The sequence below is a fragment of the Pongo abelii genome, chromosome 2 (assembly GCF_028885655.2).
Source record: "Pongo abelii isolate AG06213 chromosome 2, NHGRI_mPonAbe1-v2.0_pri, whole genome shotgun sequence".
Lineage (NCBI taxonomy): Eukaryota > Metazoa > Chordata > Mammalia > Primates > Hominidae > Pongo > Pongo abelii.
The window spans coordinates 7,498,758-7,523,786 of NC_085928.1; the positions used below are offsets into that span (position 1 = coordinate 7,498,758).

At 47.7% G+C, this 25,029-nt stretch overlaps 1 protein-coding gene across 2 annotated transcripts in view; it reads left to right on the forward strand.

Moving 5' to 3' along the window:
* The window catches only part of FGD5 (FYVE, RhoGEF and PH domain containing 5), a 125,479-nt gene that overhangs the window by 37,574 nt on the left and 62,876 nt on the right, over nucleotides 1–25,029 (forward strand). For both annotated transcript variants that reach the window (XM_024245336.3, XM_024245337.3), the window contains exon 3: nucleotides 15,668–15,800. In XM_024245336.3, coding sequence (XP_024101104.3) covers nucleotides 15,668–15,800 — 133 coding nt within the window. The remainder of the gene's footprint in view (nucleotides 1–15,667; nucleotides 15,801–25,029) is intronic.

Genomic DNA, 25,029 nt, shown 5'->3' on the forward strand with positions numbered 1-25,029 from the left:
TTTATGCAAATATATTCTCACTCATAGGTGGGAACTGAACAATGAGAACACATGGACACAGGAAGGGGAACGTCACACTTCGGGGACGGTTGTGGGGTGGGGGGAGGGGGGAGGGATAGCATTGGGAGATATACCTAATGCTAGATGACGAGTTAGTGGGTGCAGCGCACCAGCATGGCACATGTATACATATGTAACTTACCTGCACATTGCGCACATGTACCATAAAACCTAAAGTATAATAATAATAATAATAATAATAATAAATAAATAAAAAGAAAAAATAAAATTTATGCAAATAAAAAAGATTATAAATTAACTCATAGAACCTTGAAAGGTACCCACCCATGCAAGTGTAGGACCTAAAGCTTAAGCCCCATTAGCTTAGCTAGTAGTCAGGGAAGGCTTCCTAGAGTAGGAGGTAAGGGTTGAGCTGGCCTTGGAAAGGAGGGGACCCTGGGCCCTGGCTGGTGTGAGAAGTCAGATCAGCTCAGGTCAGCAAACACTCTCCAGGCATCCATTCTCATCTGGGCTCTAGGGACCAGCAGAATCAGATGCAGACCCTGCCCTCAGGAGCAGCGTGGATTTGTAGGGTTTAGAGCCCTTGGCAAAGGGTGGCATTCCCTGAAAATGCTTCTTCTGTGTTTGGAGTAGAGGAGGCAGATGGAGTTGGGGAAGACCACATGAGTGACATGACAAGAGCACGTGTGCACTATCACGTGTCTGGGTCCAAGTGTGAGGCCCTTCCCTTCTGGGCCTGAGCCTCAGTGTGTCCGTCTCTGTCTGGCCCTGTGCGATGGATTCCCTCTGCGCCCCCATCCAGGCATCCCACTCCTGCCACAGATGATGCTCCTTTTCATGTGCGTCAAAAGGCCTGCGCCCACCTGCCCTACAGGTGCTCTGTGGACACTCCTCTGTGTCCTGGCACCTCTCACACATTTTCATGCCTTGTGGGCTGGGAGTCCTGCTCTGCCCTGGTACTGCCCAGCACAGAGGAGGTGACAGTGAACCGAATGAATGGATGTGTCCAGTGTGCGGGTCCAGCCATGGGCCATCTGCTTGTGGTTTTGTCTGAGAGAGGTTGATGGAAGGGGAATATAGCAGAGTGGACCTTGGGCAAGTCATTTAACCTCACAGAGCCTTAGTTTCTCCAACTGAAAGATGAGTATAATAATAGTGCTTACCTCACTAAGTGGTTGAAAGTGCTTCTAACCCTCACTAAGGTGGTTGAAAGGATCAAACGAGATAGCCCCTGGGACATGCTCAGCTCAGTGCTTAATAAATGAATAAATACAGTAGAGGTTGTATAGACTCATTGTCAGAGGGGGAGCTCTGAAACCACATTCCCTGTGTTCAGATCCTGACCCTGAACTTAGCCTCTCTGCACCTGTTTCTCCATCTGTAAAATGGGAGTGTTAGTGTCTACAGGATACAGTGGTTGGGAAGAAGCCATAGAGCACCTGGCACATAGTAAGCCCTAAAAACATGCTGGCTTCTGTGTCTGCTGTTGCTGCTGCTGCTGTTGTTAGTATTGGCTGGCTGTGTCTATGTGGAAGGGAGGGGTGGGAGAAGGGGACTGTTATTCAGACCACCACACTTGGAAACCACAGGCTGCCCCTCTCATAGCTCCTGGCAGCTTCAGATGTGGTGTGTGGTTATTAAATTATAGTGTCCTCCGTGAATCTCCAGCTGCTGCATCCTCCCTAGCTGCCTGAGGCAGGAGCAGTGACTCCCCGGCCCTTCCTGCTTCGCCTGTGGTCTGGGTTCCTCTGACTCCCAGAGCGGAGGTTGCAGGAGAAAGATGCGTCTGAGTTTCCTCCTGCTTTGGGCTGGAGTTAAGTGCTCAGGACCCACAACAGTAGAGCTCATCTTACAGATGAGGAAACCAAGGCAGTCCCCACCACCCATCCTTCAGCATCAGCTGAACCTGTGGGAGAACCAGATCCAGCCTCTGGGGTGCTTCTCCCTCTCCCACCCCTGGCCATATTCTTAGTGATTTAAAAGCATGGCCTGGTGAGGAAGGAAGCTCGTTTGTCTCCTAATACTTGTCTGGCCACAGTGTTCCTAGCAGTGGCAGCACCTGTGATGCCATTTCAGCGTGAGCCAGGCACTGTGTTGTGTGTTCAGAGAGACGCCCTTCCCTTGGGTGGTGGGAGGAAGTCACCTCCATCAGCTGGGATGAGATGGGGAAACTGGGATAGGACAGTCATTTGTTGGGCATCTACTGTGTGCACTTCATGGAGGACACAGAAATGCATAGCAAGCCCATGACTGCTACCTTCAAGGAACTTTAATATAGGAACGTAAATTAACTGGAGTCGTTGTAGTAAACTGCAACGGGAGCCCCTCCTGCTGGAGAGTCAGAAGGCTTCTTGGAAGAGGTGGTATTTGGGTTGGACCTTGGTTGGGGGGGGCGGTGGGGGGTGGGAGGGATGGTGTTGGGCAAGTGCAGGGGAGGGTGGGAAGGAATTCTGTAACAGTCTTGGAAGGGGGATAGATGGGAAACTGCAAATGTATGCATGGGCCAGGGAGTTGGTTTGGCTGCGTAGGCTGGTCGGTAATGCCAAAGATGTGGCAGGAATCACTCCAGCAAAATTCCTCAGCTTTGGACATAAAGCCACAGCACATCGTGGTGAAAAGGGCTTCTAGTTCTAGTTCTCTTATTTTACAGATGGAGAAACTAAGGCCCTTGGAGGGGAAGGGGCCCATACTGGTGACAGAGGTGGGACCAGAACCCAGGTCTGTAAGCGTTGAGGAGCTCTGCCTGTTGAATTCAGACTGGCCTTTAGCTCAGACGGACTCTAGTAACATAAAACCAGCAGGTACTGTGTTACACAGGTCGAGTACCTCATTTACAGATGTCGTCTCATCTGATCCCTACATAGACCCTCATAGACCTTGGGAATTTAAGGACTGATATCATCTCCATGTTACAGATGAGGAAACTGAGGCAGGCAGGTTAAGCAACTTACCCAAGGTCATTGGGCTGATAAGTGGCAGAACTGGGTCTTGGCATCAGGCAGTCAGATCCCAAAATGTGTGCCCTTCACCACTGTCCTCTACTGCAGTCCCAGAGATGACCGAAATGTTAGGGACAGTGGTTATGGCTAGGCCAGGCCTGTGAACCAACAGTGTGGCAGAAATGCTGGCTCCAGCCTCTGCTGCCAGTATTACTACCTCAAGTTGCCCAAGGCACTTCCAGTGTCCCAAAGACAGAGCCTGAGACACCATCACACCGGTAGGTTTGTGGCTCTGGCTTACATATTGTTCTTGAATGTTACCTCTTTATGTTATAATTTTATGAGGTTCCTGAAGATCTTCTAAAAGTTTGAATTCCCGCCCTGCCCCGGACTTCTGAGCCTCACTTGATTATCTGAAAATAAAGCCTTCATGGTTGCAGTTATGTTTCCCTTTTTCTCTTTGGAAAAATAGTGTTTGCTCAGGTTGGGAGGAGGCTGAGATGGAATCAGAAAAAAACAAAATTCTTTGAAAATCATTATAAAGCCACTTCAAACCCACTAGGATGGCTAAGATAAAAAAAAAAGGCAGACAATAACAAGTGTTGGCAAGACTGTAGAGAAATTAGAACCCTCATACACTCCTGGTAGGAATGTGAAATGATACAGCCTCTTTGGAAGACAGTCTGGTAGTTCTCAAAACATTAAATATAGATTTATCATATGACCCAGCAATTCCACTTCTAGGTATATACCCAAGAGAAAGGAAAATATGTCTATACAAAAATGTGTACACAGATATTCACAGCAGCATTATACATAATAGCCAAAAAAACAATTCAAATGTCTATCAGTTGAATGGATAAGCAGTATGATCTATCCATACTGTGGAATATTATTCAGCCATGAAAAAGAATGAAGAGCTGACACATGCTACAAAATGGACCTGGAAAACACACTAAGTGAAAGAATCCAGACCCAAAAGGCCTTATACTGTATGATTTCATGTAATGAAATGTTCAGAATAGGCAAATCCATAGAGACAGGAAGTAGACTAGTGGTTGCCAGCAGCTGAGGGGCCTAGCAGGGAATGAGGTTTCTTTTTGGAGTGATGAAAATGTTCTAAAATTAGATAATGGTGTTGGTCACACAACTCTTTTAAATATACTAATATACTAAAAAGCACTGAATTGTATTTTAAAGGGGCAAATTTCATGGTATGTGACTCATATCTTATTAATGCTGTTATAAAAAGAAAACAAACCCCTCTGAAACCATTGATGCTGCTGCGTTTTAAGAGGAGGGGTGGGGATGTCTCTGGTCAGAAAACAAGGATGAACTTTTGTTTTTACTTAGTGAGAAATGGAAATTGAATTTTTTTAAAAGTCTCTCTTTCGGTCATGTTTCTGGGAACCATTACAGTGCTATCCCTTGGCTGACCCTGGGTGCAGGATGCATTCTCTCCGAGAGGCGAGAGGCGTGAAAGGGAGCCTCACTTCAGACACGAGGAGGCACCAGGCAGGCAGTGCTCTCAGGGCCTGGCCCCCAGGCTGTGGGATGTGTGTGTCTGGTCTCAGCACACAGTTTCATATGTCTGGGTGTTTTGTGCTTTGACCCATGGGTCCAGCCTCCACCTCAGTTTTATAGATGTGGAAACTGAGCCTCCCCAGGACAGCCACGACGTAGCCCAGATGACGCAGGGTTTACTGAGGAATCCAGGACCCCCAGTCCTCTTGGGCTCTTTCCACAGTATCACATTTGCGCTGTGCTTTGTCATCGGTGGTCCCAGTTACAGTGCAAATGATAGCTCCATCTGCAAAGATTGCAATGTCCCTGTGAGGACAAGGAAGCATCAGAGCAGAAGGGGTCACCAGGGGAAGTCCTGGAGGGGCTGTTTAGTACTGGGAAGGTGCTAGGGCGCTGAGAGGTGAAGGATTCAGCAAGGGAATGGAGCGAATGTCTGAGGGTTTAGAAATCCCTATCCCGTATCCAGCCCTCCCCTCCGCCCACTTACAAGCTCTTCCAGCTATTCTGCTAATTGGGATACTCATTCTCGCCAGCCTGTCTCCTCCATTTCAAACTTTCCAGCTCCCAGAGAGCTCAGCCCCGAAGCCCCCTTCCCCTCCCTGCTGGGCTGGTGAGCTTCAGAAAGGTCCCAGCCTGTCTCGGAGGGGCTGGAAGAAGTTACGTCTGCAATCTGGCCCCATTCGCATGAATCTCCACACCAGTGAGGATGGAATTTGAGGTTGGAGTGCCCACTGAGAGATTCCCAGGGGAAAAAGCGTTCCTTTTTTTTTTTTTTTTTTTTTTTTTAACGAGTTATTAGGCCCTTTTGGCTGTGTTCAGAGTTATGGTTCCCAACAAGCGTTACATAGGATGGAATTAAATGGTCAGAGTTGGACAGCACCAGGCCGGGTTACACAGCATTTGTCTCCCCACGTGGAGGCGCATATCCTCATTTGGAGCCTAGTCCTTTACAAGGACATTTGGAAGGTCGTTTAAGGTAACAGCCTCTGAGCAGCTTTAATTGATAATCCCTTTACAGCACAAGTGGACTCAGAGGGTAGATACAGTCCCAGGGAGACTAGGCAGGGGGTTTAGAACTTGGCCCTTCTGCAGGCTCTTCAGAGCTGGCCAGAAAGGACCTGCTGTATGTCATGCCGTGGCTGCTTTCACCATCGTGTTCTTATTGACTCCCACAGTGAATCTCCATAGTTATCACCACCTTATAGGTAAGAAACAGAGAGGTTGAGTGGCTTGTCTAAGGTCACACAGCGACTCTTTTCTGTGTGATGCCAACATTCTGGGCTACTTGGTCACTAAACTTACAATGCTGACCATCTGGCCCTTTTCCTGTTTTCCCAGAATGTGACTCTCCAGGTAAACTTATTGAGTGGTGGGACCATATTACTCGTGTAATGACCACATGCCCAGAATTTCCTGGAAAGATCCCATTCAAGGTACAACAGACCACTGGTTCTTTATTTTTTGTTGCTTTTCTTTTTACTTATTTATTTATTTATTTATTTATTGAGACAGGAGCTCACTCTGTCGCTAGGCTGGACTGCAGTGGTGTGATCATAGCTCACTGCAGCCTCGACCTCCTGGGCTCAAGTGATCCTCCTGCCCTAGCCTCCCAAGTAGCTAGGACTACAGGTGTGCACCACTGCACCTAGCTAGTTTTTTAATTTTTTATAGATATGGGAGGTCTTGCTATGCTGCCAGGGCTGATCTCAAAGACTCCTGGGCTCAGGCAATCTTCCCGCCTCAGCCTTCCAAAGTGCTGGGATTACAAGTGTGAGCCAGCAGACCCGGCCCTCTTTTATTTTTTAAATTGACAAATAATAATTGTACATATTCATTAGGTCCATAGTGATGTTTTGATATATGTAATTTATAGATCAGATCAGGGTAGTTAGTATACCATCATCTCAAACATTGATCATTTCTTTGTGTTGGGAACATTCAATATCCTCCTCCTAGCTATTTGAAACTATATAATATATGATTGATAACTGTAGTCCTCCTACAGTGCTATGGAACCCTAGAACTTATTCGTCTTATCTGGCTGTATTTTTTATTCTTTTACAGATCTCTCCCTATCCTCACCTTACTCCTATCCTTCCCAGCCTCTAGTATCCTCTGTTCCACTTTTTACTTCTATGAGGCCAGCTTTTTTTTAGTTTGCACATGTGAGTGAGAACATGCAGTGTTTTAACTTTCTGTTCCTGGCTTATTTCACTTAACATAATGTCCTCCAATCCCATTCATGTCGCCACAAATGACAGGATTTCTTTCTTTTTTATGGCTGAATAGTGTTCCGTAGTGTATGTATACCACATTTTCATTATCCATTCATCTGTTGTTGGATACCTAGGTTGGTTCTGTATCTCAGCTACTGTGAATAGTGCTGCAGTAAAGATGGGGGTGTAGATGTCTTCTCCATATACTGATTTTCTTTCCTTTGGATAAATGCCCCGTAGTGGGATTGCTGGATCACGTGGTAGTTCTATTTGTAGTTTTTTGAGGAATTTCCATATTGTTCTCCATAGTGGCTCTACTGATTTACATTCCCATCAGCAGTGTAGAAGAGTTCCCTTTTCTCCACATTCTTGCCAGCATTTGTTATCTTGCGTCTTTTTGATAATAGCCATTCTAGCAGGTGTGAGATGATATCTCATTGTGGTTTTGATTGGCATTTCCCTAGTGATTAGTGATGTGGGCATTTTTAAAATATACTTGTTGGCCATTTGTATGGTTTTTTTTTTCGAGAAATGTCTATTCATATCATTTACCCATCTTTTTAATCAGATTGGGTTTTTGTGTGTGTGTATGTTTTTTCTGTTAAGACCTTAGAGTTTCTTATCTATTCTGGATATTAATCACCTGTCGGATGAGTAGTTTGCAGATATTTTCTCCCATTCTGTAGATTGTCTTTTCAGTCTGTTGATGGTTTCCTTTGCTGTGCAGATGCTTTGTTGTTTGATATAATCCCATTTGTTCATTTTTACTTTTGTTGCCTGTGTTTTTGAGGTCTTGGTCATAAAATATTTTCCCAGACCAATGTCCTGAAGCATTTCTCCTATGTTTTCTTCTACTAGTTTTATAGTTTTGGGTCTTACATTTAGGTCTTTGATCCCTTTTGAGATGGATTTTTTTATAGCATGAGAGGTGAGGTTCTAGTTTCATTCCTCTACATATGGATATTCAGTTTTCCCAGCCCCATTTAGACTGTCCTTTCTCCAATGAGTGTTCTTGGCACTTTTGTCAAAACATTAGTTGTCTGTAAATATATGGATTAATTTCTGGGTTCTCTATTTTGTTCCCTTGGTCTGTGCATCTGTTTTTATTCCAGTGCCATGCTTTTTTGGTTATTATAGCTTTGTAGTGTATTTTGAAGTCTGGTAATGTGATGCCCCCAGCTTTATTCTTTTGGCTCAGGATTGCTTTGGCTATTTGGGTCTTTTGTGGCTCCATGTAAATTTTAGAATTTTAATTTCTGTTTCTGTGAAGAATGTCATTGGTATTTTGATGGGGATTACTTTGAATCTGTAAATTGCTTTGGGTAAGTATTGTCATTTTTACAATAGTAATTCTTCTAATCCATGAGCATGGAATGTCTATTTGTTGGTATCCTCTTTGATTTTTTTTTCATCAGTGTTTTATGTTTTTTCTTGTAGAAGTCTTTCACCTTCTTAGTTAAATTTATTTCTAGATTGGGCTTTTCTTGTAGCTATTGTAAATGTAGTATTGTGAATTTTTTTTGTAGCTCTTGAAAAATCATTCTCAGCTAGTTTATTGTTCATGTATAGAAATGCTACAGATTTTTATATATTGATTATGTATCCTGCAACTTTACTGAATTTGTCAGCTCTAAGAGGTTTTTGGTAGAATATTTAGGGTTTTCTATATATAAGATTATGTCATCTGCAAACAGGGACAGTTTGACTTCTTCCTTTCTAATTTGGATGCCTTTTATTTCTTTCTCTTGCCTTATTGCTCTGGCTAGGACTCTCAGTAGTATGTTGAAGAATGGTGGTGAGAGTGGACACCTTTGTTTTGCTCCAGCTCTCAGAGGAAAAGACAAAAGCTAACAGTAAGATGTCAGCTGTGGGTTTATCGTATATGGCCATTATTATGTTGAGGTACTTTCCTTCTGCACCTAATTTATTGAGAGTTTTTATCACGAAGGAATGTTGAATATTATCAAATGATTTTTCTGTCGTTTAAACTCTTGAAATAATGGTTACAAATGTCATCCTTTTTTTTGTTCTAGAGACAGGGCCTTGCCCTGTCACCCAGGCTGCTGGAGTGCAGTGGTGTGACCAGCAGCCTCAACCCCCCCAGGCTCAAGCGATTCTCCTGCCTCAGCCTCCCAAGTAGCTGAGGCTAATAGCTATAGGGATGAGCCACTACATTCAGCTATTTTTTTTTTATTTTAGAGACGGGATCTCACTTTGTTGCCAAGAGTGGTCTTGAACTGCTGGCTTCAAGCGATCCTCCTGCTTCAGCTTCCCAAAGTGTTGGGATTAGAGGCTTGAGCCACTGAGCCCTACTGAAATTTCATCCTTTTGGCCTCCAAACTATCTCTCAAGTGTCCTTCCTCACTTAACATACAGCAAAGTTTCAGATCCTTGGTCCTGGTTTGGGGCTTGAGAAAACAGGCACTGAGCCCTGGGCAACTGGGAGACTTCAGCAAGGAAGCAGATATGAAGTTGCCTGTAAGTCGTAAGGTACCGTAGAGATGGGGGCCTTTCTACTGGTTCTGAACCACCCTTAGTGTCAGCTAGAGAGCAGAAGGAGACCAGCTGATGGAAGGATGGGGCAGTCTGCATTTTCATTGTTCTGATGGGCTATTCTGATAAACTTATTTCGTCTGTTGCTGTCAGGCTATGGAAATACCACCACTAGCTAATATCTAATGAGGACCTTCTTTGTGCCACTTCTGAGTGCCTTTGTTGCATTATTTCAATGAATCCTCTAAATAATCTATACCTATATTACTATCACCCCTGTTTTATAGATGAAACTGAAAAAAAAAAAAGCTGAGACACGGAGAGATTAAGAAACTTGCTTGAAGTGGCACAGCTGGGATTCCACCCAGGCAGTCTGTCTGAGCCCACCCTCTCCACCTCTGAGGCCAGAGAGTACAGTAAAGTACCCAGAGTACAGTGCAAAGTGCAGGTGAAGAGGGTAGGCTCAGAAGACTTTGCTCTGTACTCTCTCTGGGCTCAGAAGTAATTTGCACTGTACTCTGTCTGAGGCCAGAGAGAGTACTTTAGTCATCTTTGATCCCTCCATGTGTTAGCTCCATGAAGTAGAAGCTGAGCCATAGTTGGCGAGCGAGTGTGAGGGGATGGGTGAGAAGGATGGATGGCTGAGTGAGTAGACGGAAGGATGGCTGGAAGGGTAAGTGGATGGTCAGATGTCCAGTGTCCTGAAGTGGGTGGGTGGGTGGGTACATGGATGGATGGATGGATGGATGGATGGATGGATGGATGGATAGATAGATAGATGAATAGATAGATGGGTGAATGAGTGGATGGGTAGGTAGTTGGGTTAGAGGGCTTTCTCATACGTAATATATTGGTATGCTCAAAGAATCCACCTGAAGATAACACCTCACCCACTTATGATTATAATAGGCATTTTGACTAGAGAGGCTATAGACACTGTACCCTCAGTACCTGTAGTACAGAGTCTAGAACAGACGGCTCTTAATAGGAATTTTTTTGAATGAATGAAAAACCAGGCAGGCACCAGATAGCTGAAAATATAGAGCCTTGCAGGCTTCCTTTGACCATACTGAGCAGAGTACTCATCTCAGAGGTTTCTGTTGGCAGACTGAGGAGATAGATATGATATGTAAGTGTTCCCAGTCTTTTTTCCCAAGGGAAGACATGGTTACTTGCCCAGGACACAGTTCTGCCAGGTCTGTCAGAGCATTTGGGAAGAGGTTAACATCTCTCGGAAGTGTTACCTTGGCCTGTATATGATCAACCTCATAGCAATACCAGGGTCGGTAGGAGCAGCCGTGTTGACAGTCTTGGCTTTAGTATTGGAACGTTTTGATTTGTTTATTTTACTGCTGACTTGTGTTTAAGATAGGGTCCGTTGCTGCCATTTTTTCATTGACTCTGCAAAGGCATTGGATCATACTTGCTCTTTCATGTTGTGGAAGCACATATTTTAAGGACATTTCTAGACCTTTAAAAATGTATTACTATTATTTTTAATTGACAAATCATAATCATATACATTTATGGGGTACAATGTGATGTTTTAGTTTATGTATACGATGTGGCATAATTAAATCAAGATCATTAACGTATCCATCGCCTTATCATTTTTATGGTAAGACATTTGAAAGTTACTGTTAGTTGGCCAGGCACAGTGGCTCGTGCCTGTAATCCCGGCACTTTGGGAGGCCGAGGCGGGCAGATCGTTTGAGGTGAGGAGTTCGAGACCAGCCTGGCCAAAATGGTGAAACCCCGTCTCTACTAAAAAATACAAAAATTAGCTGGGGATAATGGCTTGCACCTGTAATCCCAGCTACTCGGGAGGCAGAGGCTCAAGAATCACTTGAACCCGGGAGGCAGAGGTTGTACTTAGTGGAGATCACATCACACTGCACTCCAGCCTGGGTGACAGAGCAAGACCCCCCAAAAAATAATAAATAAATAAAAAGAAAGAAAGAAAGGTTACCCTTACTCAAGAAAAAGAAAGAAAGAAAGTTACTCTTAGTTCTTTTGAAATATATAATACTTATTATTGACTGTAGTCACCCTGCTGTACAGTAGTCTCAAAACCCATTCCTCATGCCTGTTTGAAACTTTGTACCCTTTGATCAACAGTAAAAGCACATTTCTTCTTTTTTTTTTTGTTTTTACAGCTCAGCGTACAAGATTTTATTTAGAGATATATGAATTTGGTTCTGTCATGTGGGGCCCACGTTACAAGTTCCATCTGGGTCCATTACAGCTCGAACCACTCCCCCCAAAAAGGGAAAGAAACTTAAAAAAGGAAATCCACAACTTTTTCCATGTCATTAAGTATATTCATATATAATAACTATAATATATTAGTATGCATTGGAAAGGGGCACTGACCCAAACAATATGTCATGGTCACTACTAAACATTTACAATTCTTAGTGAACAGAAATTCAAAACACAGGAGGGCATCAAGGGAGGAGGGGAAGTGCATCTGGGAGCAGGGAATGGGAAGAAACGCCCAGGAGTGGGACTGGCTTGGCTTTTGGCAGGGAGTGAGGCCCCACAAGTCCACATTTTGATCCCCTATTTATGCCGTGGCTGTGGCCCACAGGAATGTCTTGTCCATGGACCGTGGCCCAATGGCCCCATCAGTAAGTCTGGTTTGTCCACTCTCTGGGCTTCAAGGGGGCTTCCTTTAAGTGTTGAGAGCCTGAACGTCTTTCACTTTCCTGAAGGCAGGAACCAGCACATTTCTAATGGTGACTTATCCCCATTTGTTGTACTCATAATTCCTAAATAGGACAGTGAAATAAATGAGCCAGAAATATCAGAGCGCCTGAATCTTTGCCCCTAAAACATCTGTTTTAGTGATCTTTCTGGAAAACAGAATCAGATAAAGAAGTAGAATGAGAAGAGGGCCATCTGCATGGGCTCCACGACTGCCATGGCTGAGGCTGAATTGAGGATCAGAAGTAACCGGGTTCATCTGTGAGGTCTGTGCACCTCCAGTGTGAGCAAGATAACTTTAGTCAAACACATGATTATAATTAAATAATTATACGGTTTAAAGTGTTAAAAGAGTCTGGGTGTGGTGGCATATACCTATAATTCCAGCTACTGGGGATGCTGAGGTTGGAGGATTGCTTGAACCCAGGAGTTAGAGTCCAGTGTGGCCAACATAGTGAGACCCCTTTTTTACAAAAAAAAATATTAAAAAATTAGCTGAACATGGTGGTGTGTGCCTGTAGTCCTTAACTACTGGAGAGGCTGTGGTGGGAGGATTGCTTGAGCCCAGGAGGTCGAGGCTGCAGTGAGCTATGATCATACCAGTGCACTCCAGCTCAGGCAGCAGAGCAAGACCCTGTGTCTAAAAATAATAATACATTTAAAAATACAGTGTTAAAAAGAATACACCGTATGACCTCACAGGTATTATCAGTTAGGATGAGGCCAGAGTTGGTAGCAAGTGTTATAAATTAGTTGACTTAAAGAAAACATGAGGCAAATGATAGAACAGCTGGAGGCAGCAACGGCCACGCTGAAGATGGGAGTGGCTTGGGTTTGGGAAGCACAAAGACAGGAAGGGACAGGAGAATACAGAGCTGATCGTGAAGAAAGCTGATGTTTATTGAGTTGTCATGTGTTGGGCACTATTCTGAATGTCTGATGTTATGTAACTCACTGTGAATTGAGCACTGCTGAGGCTTGGAGAGGTTAAACACAGCCAACAAATAGCCAAGCCAGAATCTGAACCCAGAAAGTCTAACTCAAGAGCATGAGCTCTCATCTCCGCACTCCACTGACTTTCAGAAGTAAAATAACAACAAAAGCAAAGGCCCACTCAAGACCCAACTCTACATATCAGTGCAGTGACAGGCCCTGACTGCATCTGCTTTCAGGTCTCTAAAAGGGACCAAGCACAGAGAGAGGCACCTTCAGAGGCAGCGTATGTCAGCTCAGATTTGCCACGTGACCTCAAGCTATCTCCTTCCCCTCTCCAGGGGTTTGGCTTCCGTGAGCCCTCTCCCCCGTATCACCCATGGCTCTGACTCATGGAAACCACCCCCTGCTTGGCTTGAGGCAGAGTCCCCAGGTTCTGTGATGCCCAGCAGCATCTGATGCTGGGGAGACCACAGCAGCAGCAGCAGGAGCTGAGGGCGCCCACCTTGCCCTCCCCAGGTCCCACAGGCTTGCTGGACAGGCTGAGCTCTTGGGGCCAAATCCCAGCAGCCCTGGAATACCCCTGAAGAAGTTAAGCCAGGGGACAGCACGATCAGTTTGGGTTTTGAGATGGTCACTATGGCCACTGGGTGGAGAACAGATTGGGTGACAGCCAGGGTGAAGTCAGAGAGCTCAGGAAGGCACCAGTTACAGATGTTCAGGCAGGAGGTGGCCTGGCCAGCAGAGGCTGTGCTAGAGATGCTAGATGTATGGTTGGGAGGTATTTGAAGGTAAGCCTGACGCTCACGTAGTGGCTGTGCTAGGAGACACTCAGGTTTCTGGCTTTCTGCCTGGCATGCACCTTTCTTTTGGATGTGGAGGAGTGATAGGAGTGCTGCTAACTGCTGCATCCCTCATCCTTACTGCTTATCCTGGATAGAGCACCACCTGCTCTTGCTGCCCGAGGTGGCTGTTTCTCTCAGAAGGAGGGCAGGACTCCACTCCAAGTCTGCTGGAAAAAGGGTTGCAAATTGATGCAGGCAGCTCTGGAGGGAGGGGAATGAGGGCTTTGTGAGACCAGTCCATGCAGTCACTTTACTGAGCCTGATCTGAGCTCTGCTGAGCAGGTGAGTTGTCCCTGACTTTTAGGCTGGGGACCGCTCCTCAGTGGAGGGAGCTGGTGGCCCTTGGGAGCATGGTGACTTGCAGCGGAGGTGGAGGTGACCCTGGGACAGGAGGGAGGCTTTGGCACACCTCAGCAAGCCTGGCGGGGTGTTATTTCTTTGTATACCTTGGTAGTAGGTATGTGGCTTGTTGTAAAACACCTCATCATTTGAAAGAGAAGGCCAAAAAGCAATGTTTTTGAAAAGGAAGAAGAAAGAGGTCTGACCAGAGGGTAGCCTGTTGGCTAGTAGGTTGAGTCGTGGCTCAACTTTGGTGAGGACTGGGTTTGCCTCTGTACACAAGTGTGTAGCCACAGTCCCCACCTCCAACCCATTATGTCAGTGGAGGCCCAGGCAGAGACAGGCCACCTTGTCCTTGCTCTTCTGGCCCTATAGCCCCTTGTGGAGCAGGGGACCCTACTCTGGCCTTGGCAGAGCCCCAAGCTGCTTAGGCTACAGGTACTCTGGGGTTAGGTTCCTGCGGTTCTGGCTCCTATGAAAGATACTTGAGGAGCTCCAGGATAGGCTCCTAGCTCAGCTATTCCTTAAGGCTGTTTCTCCTCCCCTGATGTCCCCCACCCGCCTCACTTCCCCCTGCCTGGGCCAGGGCCTGAGGGAAAGCTTGGCCCAGGCAGTCCAGGAAGTGGCTGCTCCCTTCCGTCCTGCCATCCGTCAGTCATTCCAGTATCTCATCCAGGCATTCCCAGAGGGCAGGAGTATTTGGTAAGGATTTAATAAGACCAAATTTTGAGTAGGAAGAAAGGTTTGTGAGTTGTCTGGGGCCGCATTGCCAATGGCAAGAGGGAGCCACTGAAGGTTTTTGGGCAGGAGAAGGGCACAGTCTTTTGTGGAATAATCAGTCTGTTGTGTAGCGAGAAGGGCTGAGAGCCCCCGCTGTGGGGATCACAGTTTGTGATTGTGCATGAGTTGTTCACCTTTGAGGACAGGGACCATGTCTGCTTCACTCACCAGTGTTTTACTCGATGCCTAGCCCATGCCTGCTTAAAGCAGACAATCAGTAAGTATGTACTGACTGCTATGTTCATTATTTACCGGCAACGCCTGTGGAGAGTAGTCACAGGCATAGAGATATGAGACTGTCACACCTAGATGAGCTGTGATGCTCACAGCACCTGCCAAGAAGGTGAGACAGGTATCCTTGTTGCTATGCAGCTGAGTGGGAACTAATGCCCTGAGCTATGTCTTGTCTGCAATCTAGCCGATGGCAAGGCCGGGACTGGGGGCTGGAACACACGTCCTGGATTCTGTCCACCACATCATTGCATCCCTTACTCAGGCCCAGAGCACATGGCCACCTTAAGGACTAACCCTGCTGCCTGACCAGGCCAGTCCAGATCCCAGACCACCCAGATTCAACATCTCCTGCCCGCATCCTGAGTTATTCGGGCCTTCCTCTGGCAGGGGAGCCTGCCCCCTGTCTGCAGGGAAGTGAGTCTGTCTTAACGTGTGCAAAGGCACTGGGCAGCAAGAGCCTGGTGTGTTCAGGGCTCCAAATGGAAGCCAGTGTGGCTGGGGTGGGGAAGTAGGAAGTTTGTGCCTGAGTCTTACTACTCATTTTCTGTCCCCATGACACGAATGGGACCCCTGGTAGGTTCACTTTGCCTGTGCTAAACAAAAAGCTCTAATCCTTCTTTCCCCTGCTCTGACCCAGCGCCTACACAGAGCCCTACAAAGTCTGTCCCATCTCGTCGGCAGCCCCCAAAGAGGACCTTACGTCAGATGAAGAGCAGAGAAGCTCGGAGGAGGAGGACAGTGCTTCAAGAGACCCCAGCCTCACCCACAAGGTAGGGCACCCCATAGGTAGGCCGTGGGCATCGGAGATGTGAGGGTGGAGAGATGGCTGTAACAGATCTGCTCCTTCCCTTGGTGCGGAGGGAGCTGTTTGCAGATAGCTGGCCCCAGCTGGATGCAGGGGCTGAGACACGCAGCATCAGGGCTCTAGGAAGCATCGCCTTCTGGGGACCGGCCTCGGTGATGCAAGGGCAACTGCTCATGCCTATATCCACTGGAGTCTGATGAAGTTTGGGGCTTTCTGGAGCCTTTGTGGATGATGTGGAATAGAGCTGCCTGATTTGAATGAAGACCAGCCTAGCTTCTAATGACCTTGGACACCCTGGGCCTCAGTTTCCTCATCTGTGAGGTGGAAATCATGAGGGTGAGATGTGTTAAAGGCTATAAGGGAATTTTGTGAACTGAAAACAGTTTTAGATGACAGCTGGTTTCCCTGGCCCTGCAGCAGTGCTGTGACGGGATGGAGTTGCTGGAGGGAGGTTGCTGTCTAGAGGCTGATGGTGAGTTGGGGGCCACGTCACAGTGAAGACGCAGACCTCATTGCTGGGCATGGGTGCATCAGTGCTGATGGGGGTAATATACGCTCTCTATTGGACACTCATGGTGAGCCGGCCTTCACCCACTCACTGACAAAATCTCAGCCCTTCCATACACCCCTTCTTGGAGTCATGAATCTCTTCCCACAATGTACATTTGCAGAAACGGGCAGAGGTGAAGAACGGGCTTAGGGCACGTGGCTGGTAGGTGGCATCCCAGGAAACATCACGGGTTGATATGGGGCTCAGGCATTTGTTCTGCGGGGGACACGAGCACTGCAGGGAAATGGGCTAGGAAGGGTGAAATGCCCCCACCCACCCCACCCATCTTCCAGGCCATGCCTGCATGTTGAGAGGTGACTGGAGAGGCAAAGAGTGAAGCGCCCCCTTTGCCCGCTTCCCAACAGACCTCAGCACCTTTTTCTGCACCTGCCTCCCACTCCCCATCATCCTCCTCTTCCAAGCCTAGGTTAGTTTTGCTACATTGACTAAAGACCATTGCAAGTGGATGCACTCAGCACAGGTGCCTGACACTTACCAAGCATTGGCAAATGGGGATGTCTCATTTTCTCTCCACAAAGGTGATTTCTTTTAAAAATCCATTGATCTCTCTGGACTGTGTTTTCATAAAGTTACCTACCAAGTGCTACAGGAGCCCTCAAGAGAGTTACTCCCCTCTTCTCCTGCCTTTTCCCCCGCAGTCCCTTCTCTCTCCAGTGGCTCCTTCACACCCTCCCCGTCACCTTCCTCTCTCATTCATCTCCCCACTGCCTTTTCCTCTCTAGGTACTGAGCCATGTATCTGGCACTGTCCTGAGGTTGTCCATGTTTGTCATCTCCTTGACTCCTTACAACAACTTCAAAGTTGGCACCATTATCCCTGTTTTACAGTTGAGGATGCAGGTTCTGAGAGGTTAAGTAACTTGCCCAAGGCCACACAGCTAGTGAATGAAGGGGTCAGGTCTCAAGCACAGCTCTGGCTGGCTCCAAGTCCAGTGTTGTCTATCACTGTGGGCCTTCTCTGACCCCTCCACTCCTCCTCCTCTCCCAAGAAGGAATGTTGTCTCCTTGTGGAGAAGGGAGGAGAGCCTTGAGTTAGTTGTGCCCATTTAAAGATGATTTTGGCTTTTCTGGGCATCCCTGAGGTCATGCAATCTGGGAGCAGAAAGAGATAGTTGCCATCAGAGACTTGGTCCCCACCCTGAAACCAGGAATTGGGTACTGGCTGCAAGAACGTCGGAGGGCTGATGGAGCAGTGGAGCCCACCGTGTACAACTCTCTGTACCTCAGAGTCTCCCCCCGCCTTGTGATGTACCCCACCACGGTCACTGAGTTCTCTGTTAAACCCTCCTCTGGGACCCCCCACATCTCTTCTTCCGGCTGTGTCACTGCAGGCCAGTCATTCCCCATCTCTGAAAGAGAGCACTAATAGTAACTGCGGGGCAGTGGGAGGGTTGAACGAGAACACAAATGTGAGAGTGCCGGCCATACAATAGGGGTGTAATAATTATCTATTGTTTCTGAATCCTTGAGACAGAGGGGGAGTATGGGAAGAGAGGGCCTGTCCTGCTCAGGACCATTCTAAAGGTGTGAATGTGCAATTCTGGGGCCCTGGACATTGCCTATTACCCAGGATCTGGTCTCCTGGCCACTGCTTGGACACTTCCAGGAATAAGGAGCTAGCAAGAGGTAGGGCAGCCTAGGGACTAAGAAGTTCAGACTCAGCTTTGTCCCTTGCTGGCTGAGTGACTTGGGCAACTTCCTGACCACTCTGCTCGTAGGATTCCCCATCTGTAGGGTTGGGATAGTAGTAATAGTACCTGCTTCAGAATAGTTACGAAGGTAAATAAGTCTATGGAGACCTAGAACAATGCCTACCACTCAGTAAAAAAGCATACAGACGTCAGAGCTTTTGATTGAGACTGGAAGCCTGAACAGGGAAGCAACCTGCCCAAGTTCAACCGGGACTCAGCAGTGACGCACTGGGGTTATGAGGCTGGGGCAGCCCTGCCTTGGACAGGGGTCCTTCATGTGTCCTGCGGGGGCCAGAGCCAGGCAGAGCCTGTGGCCAGCCAGAGCAGGGCCAGGGTCAGAGGCAAGAGCATCCGGTCATCCCAAGAGCAGGGAGGGGGTGGGTGAGTCTAGGCTCATCTTTCCAGCAGGTCATTTCAGTTTCCAGAGTCCAGACTTCTCATCAGCCGTAGGGTTGGACATCCCTGCCCTCCTCCCTCTCACTCTTCTTTATGAGGCTTGCATTATATACCAGAATTAAAGTCAAAACCTACACTTCAATTGCACAAGGCATGCTCTACCATGGAACATGTAAATCACTGCAGATGAGGGTGAAAGTCCCCTCAAACTCTCATTCCTATTCCCCATTCCCTTAAACACACAGTGTATTGTTTTGTGGATTTGTTATTTTTACATATATGATATCAAACTATAAGAAACCTGGAGTAACTTAGTTGGGTTCCTTCAGTAATATCCCAAAGGTATTCCCACATTGATACACAGAGTTCTGAGTTAAATGTTTTTCTGGCTGCATAGTATTCCATTTTCCAGATGTGCTGTGGTTTATTTAGCCATCTCCTCGCTGCAGTATGATTACAGTGTTTCTAGTTCCATCAGCATTGCAGTGAACTTGTTCACACACCTCCTTATGCACATAAAAGATTTTCTGAAGGGTAGATCCCAGAAGGCAATCAATGGACCAGAGAGCAGGCGCATTTTAAATCTCCATATCCACTGCCATGTAACAGCCCCCCAAGAGGCTGTGACAGCAGACTCCCTGGCCACCCTTGGTGCCCAGAGCTCCCCAACCACGGAACCACTGTGGAGAGGGGAAGGGAGGTTTCCCGAGTGAGTGACCTTCCCCGCCTCTTTCCTGCAGGAAGATTTTTGGTAGGGTGGGGGTGGGGAGAAGGGTCATGTCTCCATCCTCATTTGTCTTCCACTGTGGCTGAGAATTCAGTTTCTCCAAAAGGCAAAGACCTCTCATCTCCATGCCCTAGTCACATTGTGTGGGACACGGGAGCAAGATTTTCTGTCTCCACCACCTCAGAAGAGCAGACCAGGGAAGGTGTGAGTGAGGAGTGGTTACCCCGTGGGCCCCGGGAGGTGTGTTTGGGGGTGCAGTGGTGAGCCCTACCCTTCCTGTGTGTTTTGGAGCAGCCAAGTCATGATGGGAGAGGTTTTGGGAGCAGGACAGGAGGCTGAGCCCCACTGGTCCACCCACATGTCTGACCTCTCCTCGCTCCCACTCATAGACACACAAAGGCTGTAGGTGGAAGGAAAGAGGGAGGGAGAGAAGGAAAGCAAGAAAGACTTAAAAATAGCTCTCCTTATGAAAGGAGACATTCAAAGACTCGCTGACATGTTGGCCCTCCCTGACGTGTCGGCCCTCCCTGACAATGAGCCTAGTGGGGCCTTTTCAGGCTAAATACCAGCTCCCCCGAGACCAGCCCAGCAGCCAGCGGCCCCTCCCAGGGACCCCCTCCCTCACCTGAGTCTCATGGCCACATTTGTTTCCCAGTCTGGCCTGTTTCTGGAACAGACCCTTCCTGTCGTCACACCCTCTGTGGCAGGTCTGCTTCTGCCCAGCCGGGCCCACATGCCCAGAGCTCTGCTCTTGCTGGGCCAGCTGATTGGTGTCCCTGGTCCTTGCACCTGTAGCCTTGCCTTGACCATGTGCCCCCAATTAAAGGGTCCACCTGAGCCCTGGTTGTTGCCATTGGACCAGTCCCCAGCTGGGGTTGAACACCACCATGCACTTTCTCTGTGCTATGGACTTCTAGACCTAGATGCACAGCTGCACACTGGCTCCACTGCAAATGCTTGCTTCTCCTGGGCCCCGGGGAAGGGGCTCTGAACCACAGCCTGTGCTTCCCACACCCAGAAAGCAATGTTCATCTCCTAGTGAACATGAACTTTCTGCACTGTCTGCCTCTCTTCTGTCTGTATCTTCACTCAGTTACTCCCAGTCCCTCCTCTTCTTCCACAGAAACTTATTTATTAAGTATGTACTGAGCGTCTACTCTGTGCCTGGCTCATTGTCAGGGAGGACCAACATGCAAGCACCCTTTCAAGGGCTGAAGACACAGCAATGACAAGTCAGACCAGTCCCTGCCTGCCCTGTTGGAGTTTCACATTCTAGAGAAGGGGATGAAAGGTAAACCAGAAAACTCCTAAGATGGGATTAGGTGGTAACAAGTGCTATAAAAAACAAACTGGCGGCCAGGTATGGTGGCTCACACCTGTAATCCCAGCACTTTGGGAGGCCGAGGTGAGCAGATCACGAGGTCAGGAGATCGAGACCATCCTGGTTCACATGGTCAAACCCCGTCTCTACTAAAAATACAAAAAATTAGCTGGGCGTGGTGGCACGTGCCTGTAGTCCCAGCTACTTTGGAGGCTGAGGCAGAAGAATTGCTTGAATCCGGGAGGCAGAGGTTGCAGTGAGCCAAGATCATGCCACTGCACTCCAAACTGGGCGACAGAGCAAGACTCTGTCTTAAGACAACAACAACAATACAAACAAACAAAACTGGCTATGGTCACGGGGAACAGAGCTCCTGGGATTGGGGGTGGGGACATCTTAGACACAGAATGCCTTCATTTTTCCATTTTTAAAAAATTGTGGGAAAATACACATAACATAACATCCACCATCGTAACCATTTTTAAGTGTGCAGTGCAGTGGCATTTCCAGAGCTTTTTCCTCTTCCCAAACTGAAACTCTGCCCCCTTTAGACACTGACTCTCCATTCCTCCTCCCCTATCCCCTGGCAGCCACCGTTCCACTTTCTGTCTCTATGAGTTCAGTTACTCTAGGGACTTCACATGAGTGGAATCCTACAGTATTTGCTCTTTTGTGAGTGGCTTATTCACTTAGCATAATGTCCTCAAGGTTCATCCACTCTGTAGCATGGGTTGGAATTCCTTTCCCTTTAATACTGAGTTCGATTCCATTGTATGGGTGGACTGTATTTTGTTTGCCCGTTCATTCATTGACAGATGCATGGGTTGCTTTCACCTCTTGGCTGTTGCGAATGGTACTGCTGTGAATGTGGGTGCACAGATCTCTCTAAGACACTGCTTTCAGTTCTTGTAAGTATATGCCCTGAAGTGTGATTGCTGGATTATATGGCGATTCTGTGTTTAGTTTTTTGAGGAACCGCCATATAGTTTTCCACAGCAGCCGCACCCTTACATTCCTGCCAATAGTGCAGAAGGGTTCCAGTTCCCAGGGAGGGGCTCTTGGATGAGGAAGACACATCTGTGCGGGAACGGAATGGTGTGAGGGAGCCCACACTGTGAAGCCCCAGGGCAGAGCCTTCCAGGCAGAGGAGAGCAGTGCAAGGGCAGGAGGGCAGGGAGAGTCTGTGAGCCAGAGCCTAGGAGGTCATTGTGGCTGGAGTGAGGTGAGGTTGGGGAAAGAAGGGGGAGTGGGGGCTGGAGAGATTCGTCAGGTCTTCCCTCAGGCCATGGCCATATTGAAGCCTCCCCCACTCCTCCACCTCCCTTACTGCTGTTGCTGGTGCTGCACAACCCTCCTGATATCCAGGAGCCAGGCCCCCTTCTGCCGTCCACTTCAGACCCCTCTTACATAAGCCCTGAGCCTCAGCCCTGGTGGCCTCACCTCCTTGGGAACATCCTCTTCCCTGGGCTTGCCTGACAGTCCTTTCCTGGTTCTCCTTCGTTTCTGACTGTGCAAGTCTGTCGACTCTGCTGTCTTAGGCATTTCCCAAGGCTCCACCGCCCCCAGCCCCCATCCCTCATTCTGTACCCTCTTTGCCAGCAGCCCGTTCCAGCTATGGCCAGCCCTACGCAGGTGGCATCCCAGAGCACACCATCTGGCCTGACCCCAGACTTGAGCTTCTTGGTGCCCTTTAGGGACCTTCTTGGAAGCCCCACAGATGCTTCAAACTCAACACATCCCATACCGAGCTCATCCTCTTCCCGACCCCGGCCTGCCTGCTTCCTGTGTTTGCTATTCTGGATGTTAGCACCAGATGTGGAAGATCTGAATTCCTGACGTGTCATCTTCTTATTGCCATGTCTTAATCACAGATCAGAGAAAATTCAGTAGACACCTAGTTCTTCGACCAGACATCATGCAAGATACAAAACGAGTTCTGTCTGCTCCTTAAACCCACCTCAGACCCTTTGCCATTGGAGTTTCCTCCACCAGAAATGCGCTCCCTGCCCTTTGCCTGGCTGGCTACAGGTCTCAATTTGAATGTCATCTCCTCAGAGAAGGCTCCTAGATCTTCTGCCATGCTCTGTCACAGCATTCCTGGCTATTTCCTTATGCTGTAGTCTTGTTCTTCATTTCTCTGTTTTCTTGCACATCGTTTGCCTTTCCCTGGCAGTCGTTCCAGGAGGGCAGACACTGTGTTTATCCTGTTCATGGGTGCGTCCTTGCTGCCTAGTACATTAAGATGTAGTCAATGAATATCTTCAAATAAGTTAATAAACAAATGAATACATTAGACCCAGTTCCTGCATTTACATAAGAAAAACAAACTCGAATGTCTGACAGTTTAATAAAATGAAACACTTGTTTGGCTGTGTGTAACTTACTCTGCACAGTGAGTGATGGAGCTGGGAATCCAACCTGCATTTTTAACATTCCTGTTGCTTCACCCTGGCTCCCCCATAGCCATGCGGAGAGTGCTGCATTTCAGTACAGTAACACAAGAGACATTGCAAGGCGGGTGACAGAGGAGAGGGAGGGAGGCAGACACAACTCAGAGGGGACGGGAGAGAAGAGGGGCTCCAAGGTTCTGGAAGGCATCCTGGGTACGTGTATGCCTCACACACCTTGCTGAGGTCTTTGGGGGGCTTGAAGGCAGCCAGGGCCAAAGGGCTGGGCAGGTTAGGATCCCCTGGTCCTGGGACAGCTTGTTCTGTGGCTGAATTTCCTCAGTCAAAAGGGCAGTCTCAGACATGCCCTTTGCCCTAGTGTTTGGGATGTGGGCCACAGGTGATACTCAGTCTTGCTTTCTCCTTCCTGACTTGGCGGTGGCCACTCTCTCTGTCTCTTCATGGCCTATGGCCAAAGTGCCATATGTGGACCAACAGCACCCTAGCATCTGGGGGATCATTAGAAACACAGTATCCCAGGTCCCACCCCATACTGGACGAACCCAGATCTGCCTGTTGACAAGATCCTCAGTGACTCATGTGTGCTCACATTAAGTCTGAACTCTGGCCCATGTGCAGCAATCACCCAGTCTATGTGGAGCACTCGTGGTGCCCTCGGCTCTGGGAGATGCCACAGAAGAAGCTAATGGGGTCCCAACTTTGGGGAACTTAACAGTTGAGTTGGAGAATGAAAAAGCAATTCACATGATGATCTTTAAACTTTATATTCATATTTTATGTACTTCTCTGAATGTTGTATGTCACACTTTAAAAAAACCAAGGTTGCACATGAGATGGAAGGGTTATGGAATGTAACTGAAAAATGGCAAGATCTTTAAATTTGGAGAAGAGACTTTATTTCTTATAAGGGGTTACAGCCTGTAAGGCGGCTGTTCTCATGGGCTGGGAAGTGTAGCCTCTGGCTAAAGCCTTTAGCAGGTGCTCAAAGCAGGTACTCAAAGCACCTGCTTTGAGGGAGGGAGGGGTAAGACAGGAATTTATGCTGCAGGAGTTGGACAAGTTTACATATTCAGCAAGTTATAGGAGGAGCTGTGGATATTCATAAAAGAAGGCAGTGTGCATGTGTGATAAGCAAGCATGCATGTTGCATGTGTCCCATGTTCACCTTGGGGTGGAGACTTAACATTTAAATGTATTACAGTTAGGCCTTATATGTCAAAAGACGAAGCAGGGGTGGCATGAAGGCACTCAGTGCACAGCCTTCTCAAACCAGCCAGAGCCATTCCATGGTGGGTGGTCTCTTATTAGGAGAAAGTCATAGAAATCAGTCTCTTGTTCAGTCAATCCAATCAAAGCTGTAGCTTGGCTGGCAGAACAGGGGGCTTAGTTAATCAGTGTCTGATGGTGGCTGAGCTGCAATTGTTTCAGCATTGCTTATCTTGAGGCCAGTGCTTGTTTAGCTGCTGGTGAAAAAGAAAAACCTCATGGCAGTGAGAACAGAATTCATTCTTTATGTGTGGGGTGCATGGCTTAACCCTTGCCTGGCACAGCCTTAGGTCTTGTTCATAATTTGGCATCTTATTGCCACAGATTCCATTCTGTCAGTCTTATGATCTCTATTTTAACATTAGTGCTGGTCAGATGTTGTGTCTAAACTGAAAGAGGGAAGGAGTATAATGATGTATGTCCAACCTCCCATCACGTCATGACTGGGAACTCAGTCTTTAAGGTTTTTCAGGGGTCCCCTTGATCAAGAGGGGGCTTGTTCAGTCAGTTGAGGAGTTTAGGATTTTATTTTTAGGTCTCAGGGGCAATCCTCATGCCCAGCTGTGTGAACTAAACCATGAGCAGTGGAAGGGGTCTATGTTGTAAGAGTCAGAGCAGTCAGGAAGGCTTCCAGGAGGTGGTGAGGCCTAAGTGCTCCTTGGAAGAGAGCAGGACGTAGTTAAGTAGAAAGGAGGAGAAAAGTTTATAGGAGGCAAGAACAGATGGGATGAAGGCATAGAATCTAGCCATTAGCTGGCTGTTTGAAGTCATGGCTGGACCTTTCTGGAATTAAGTGAGATGGGGAGGGCTGTGTC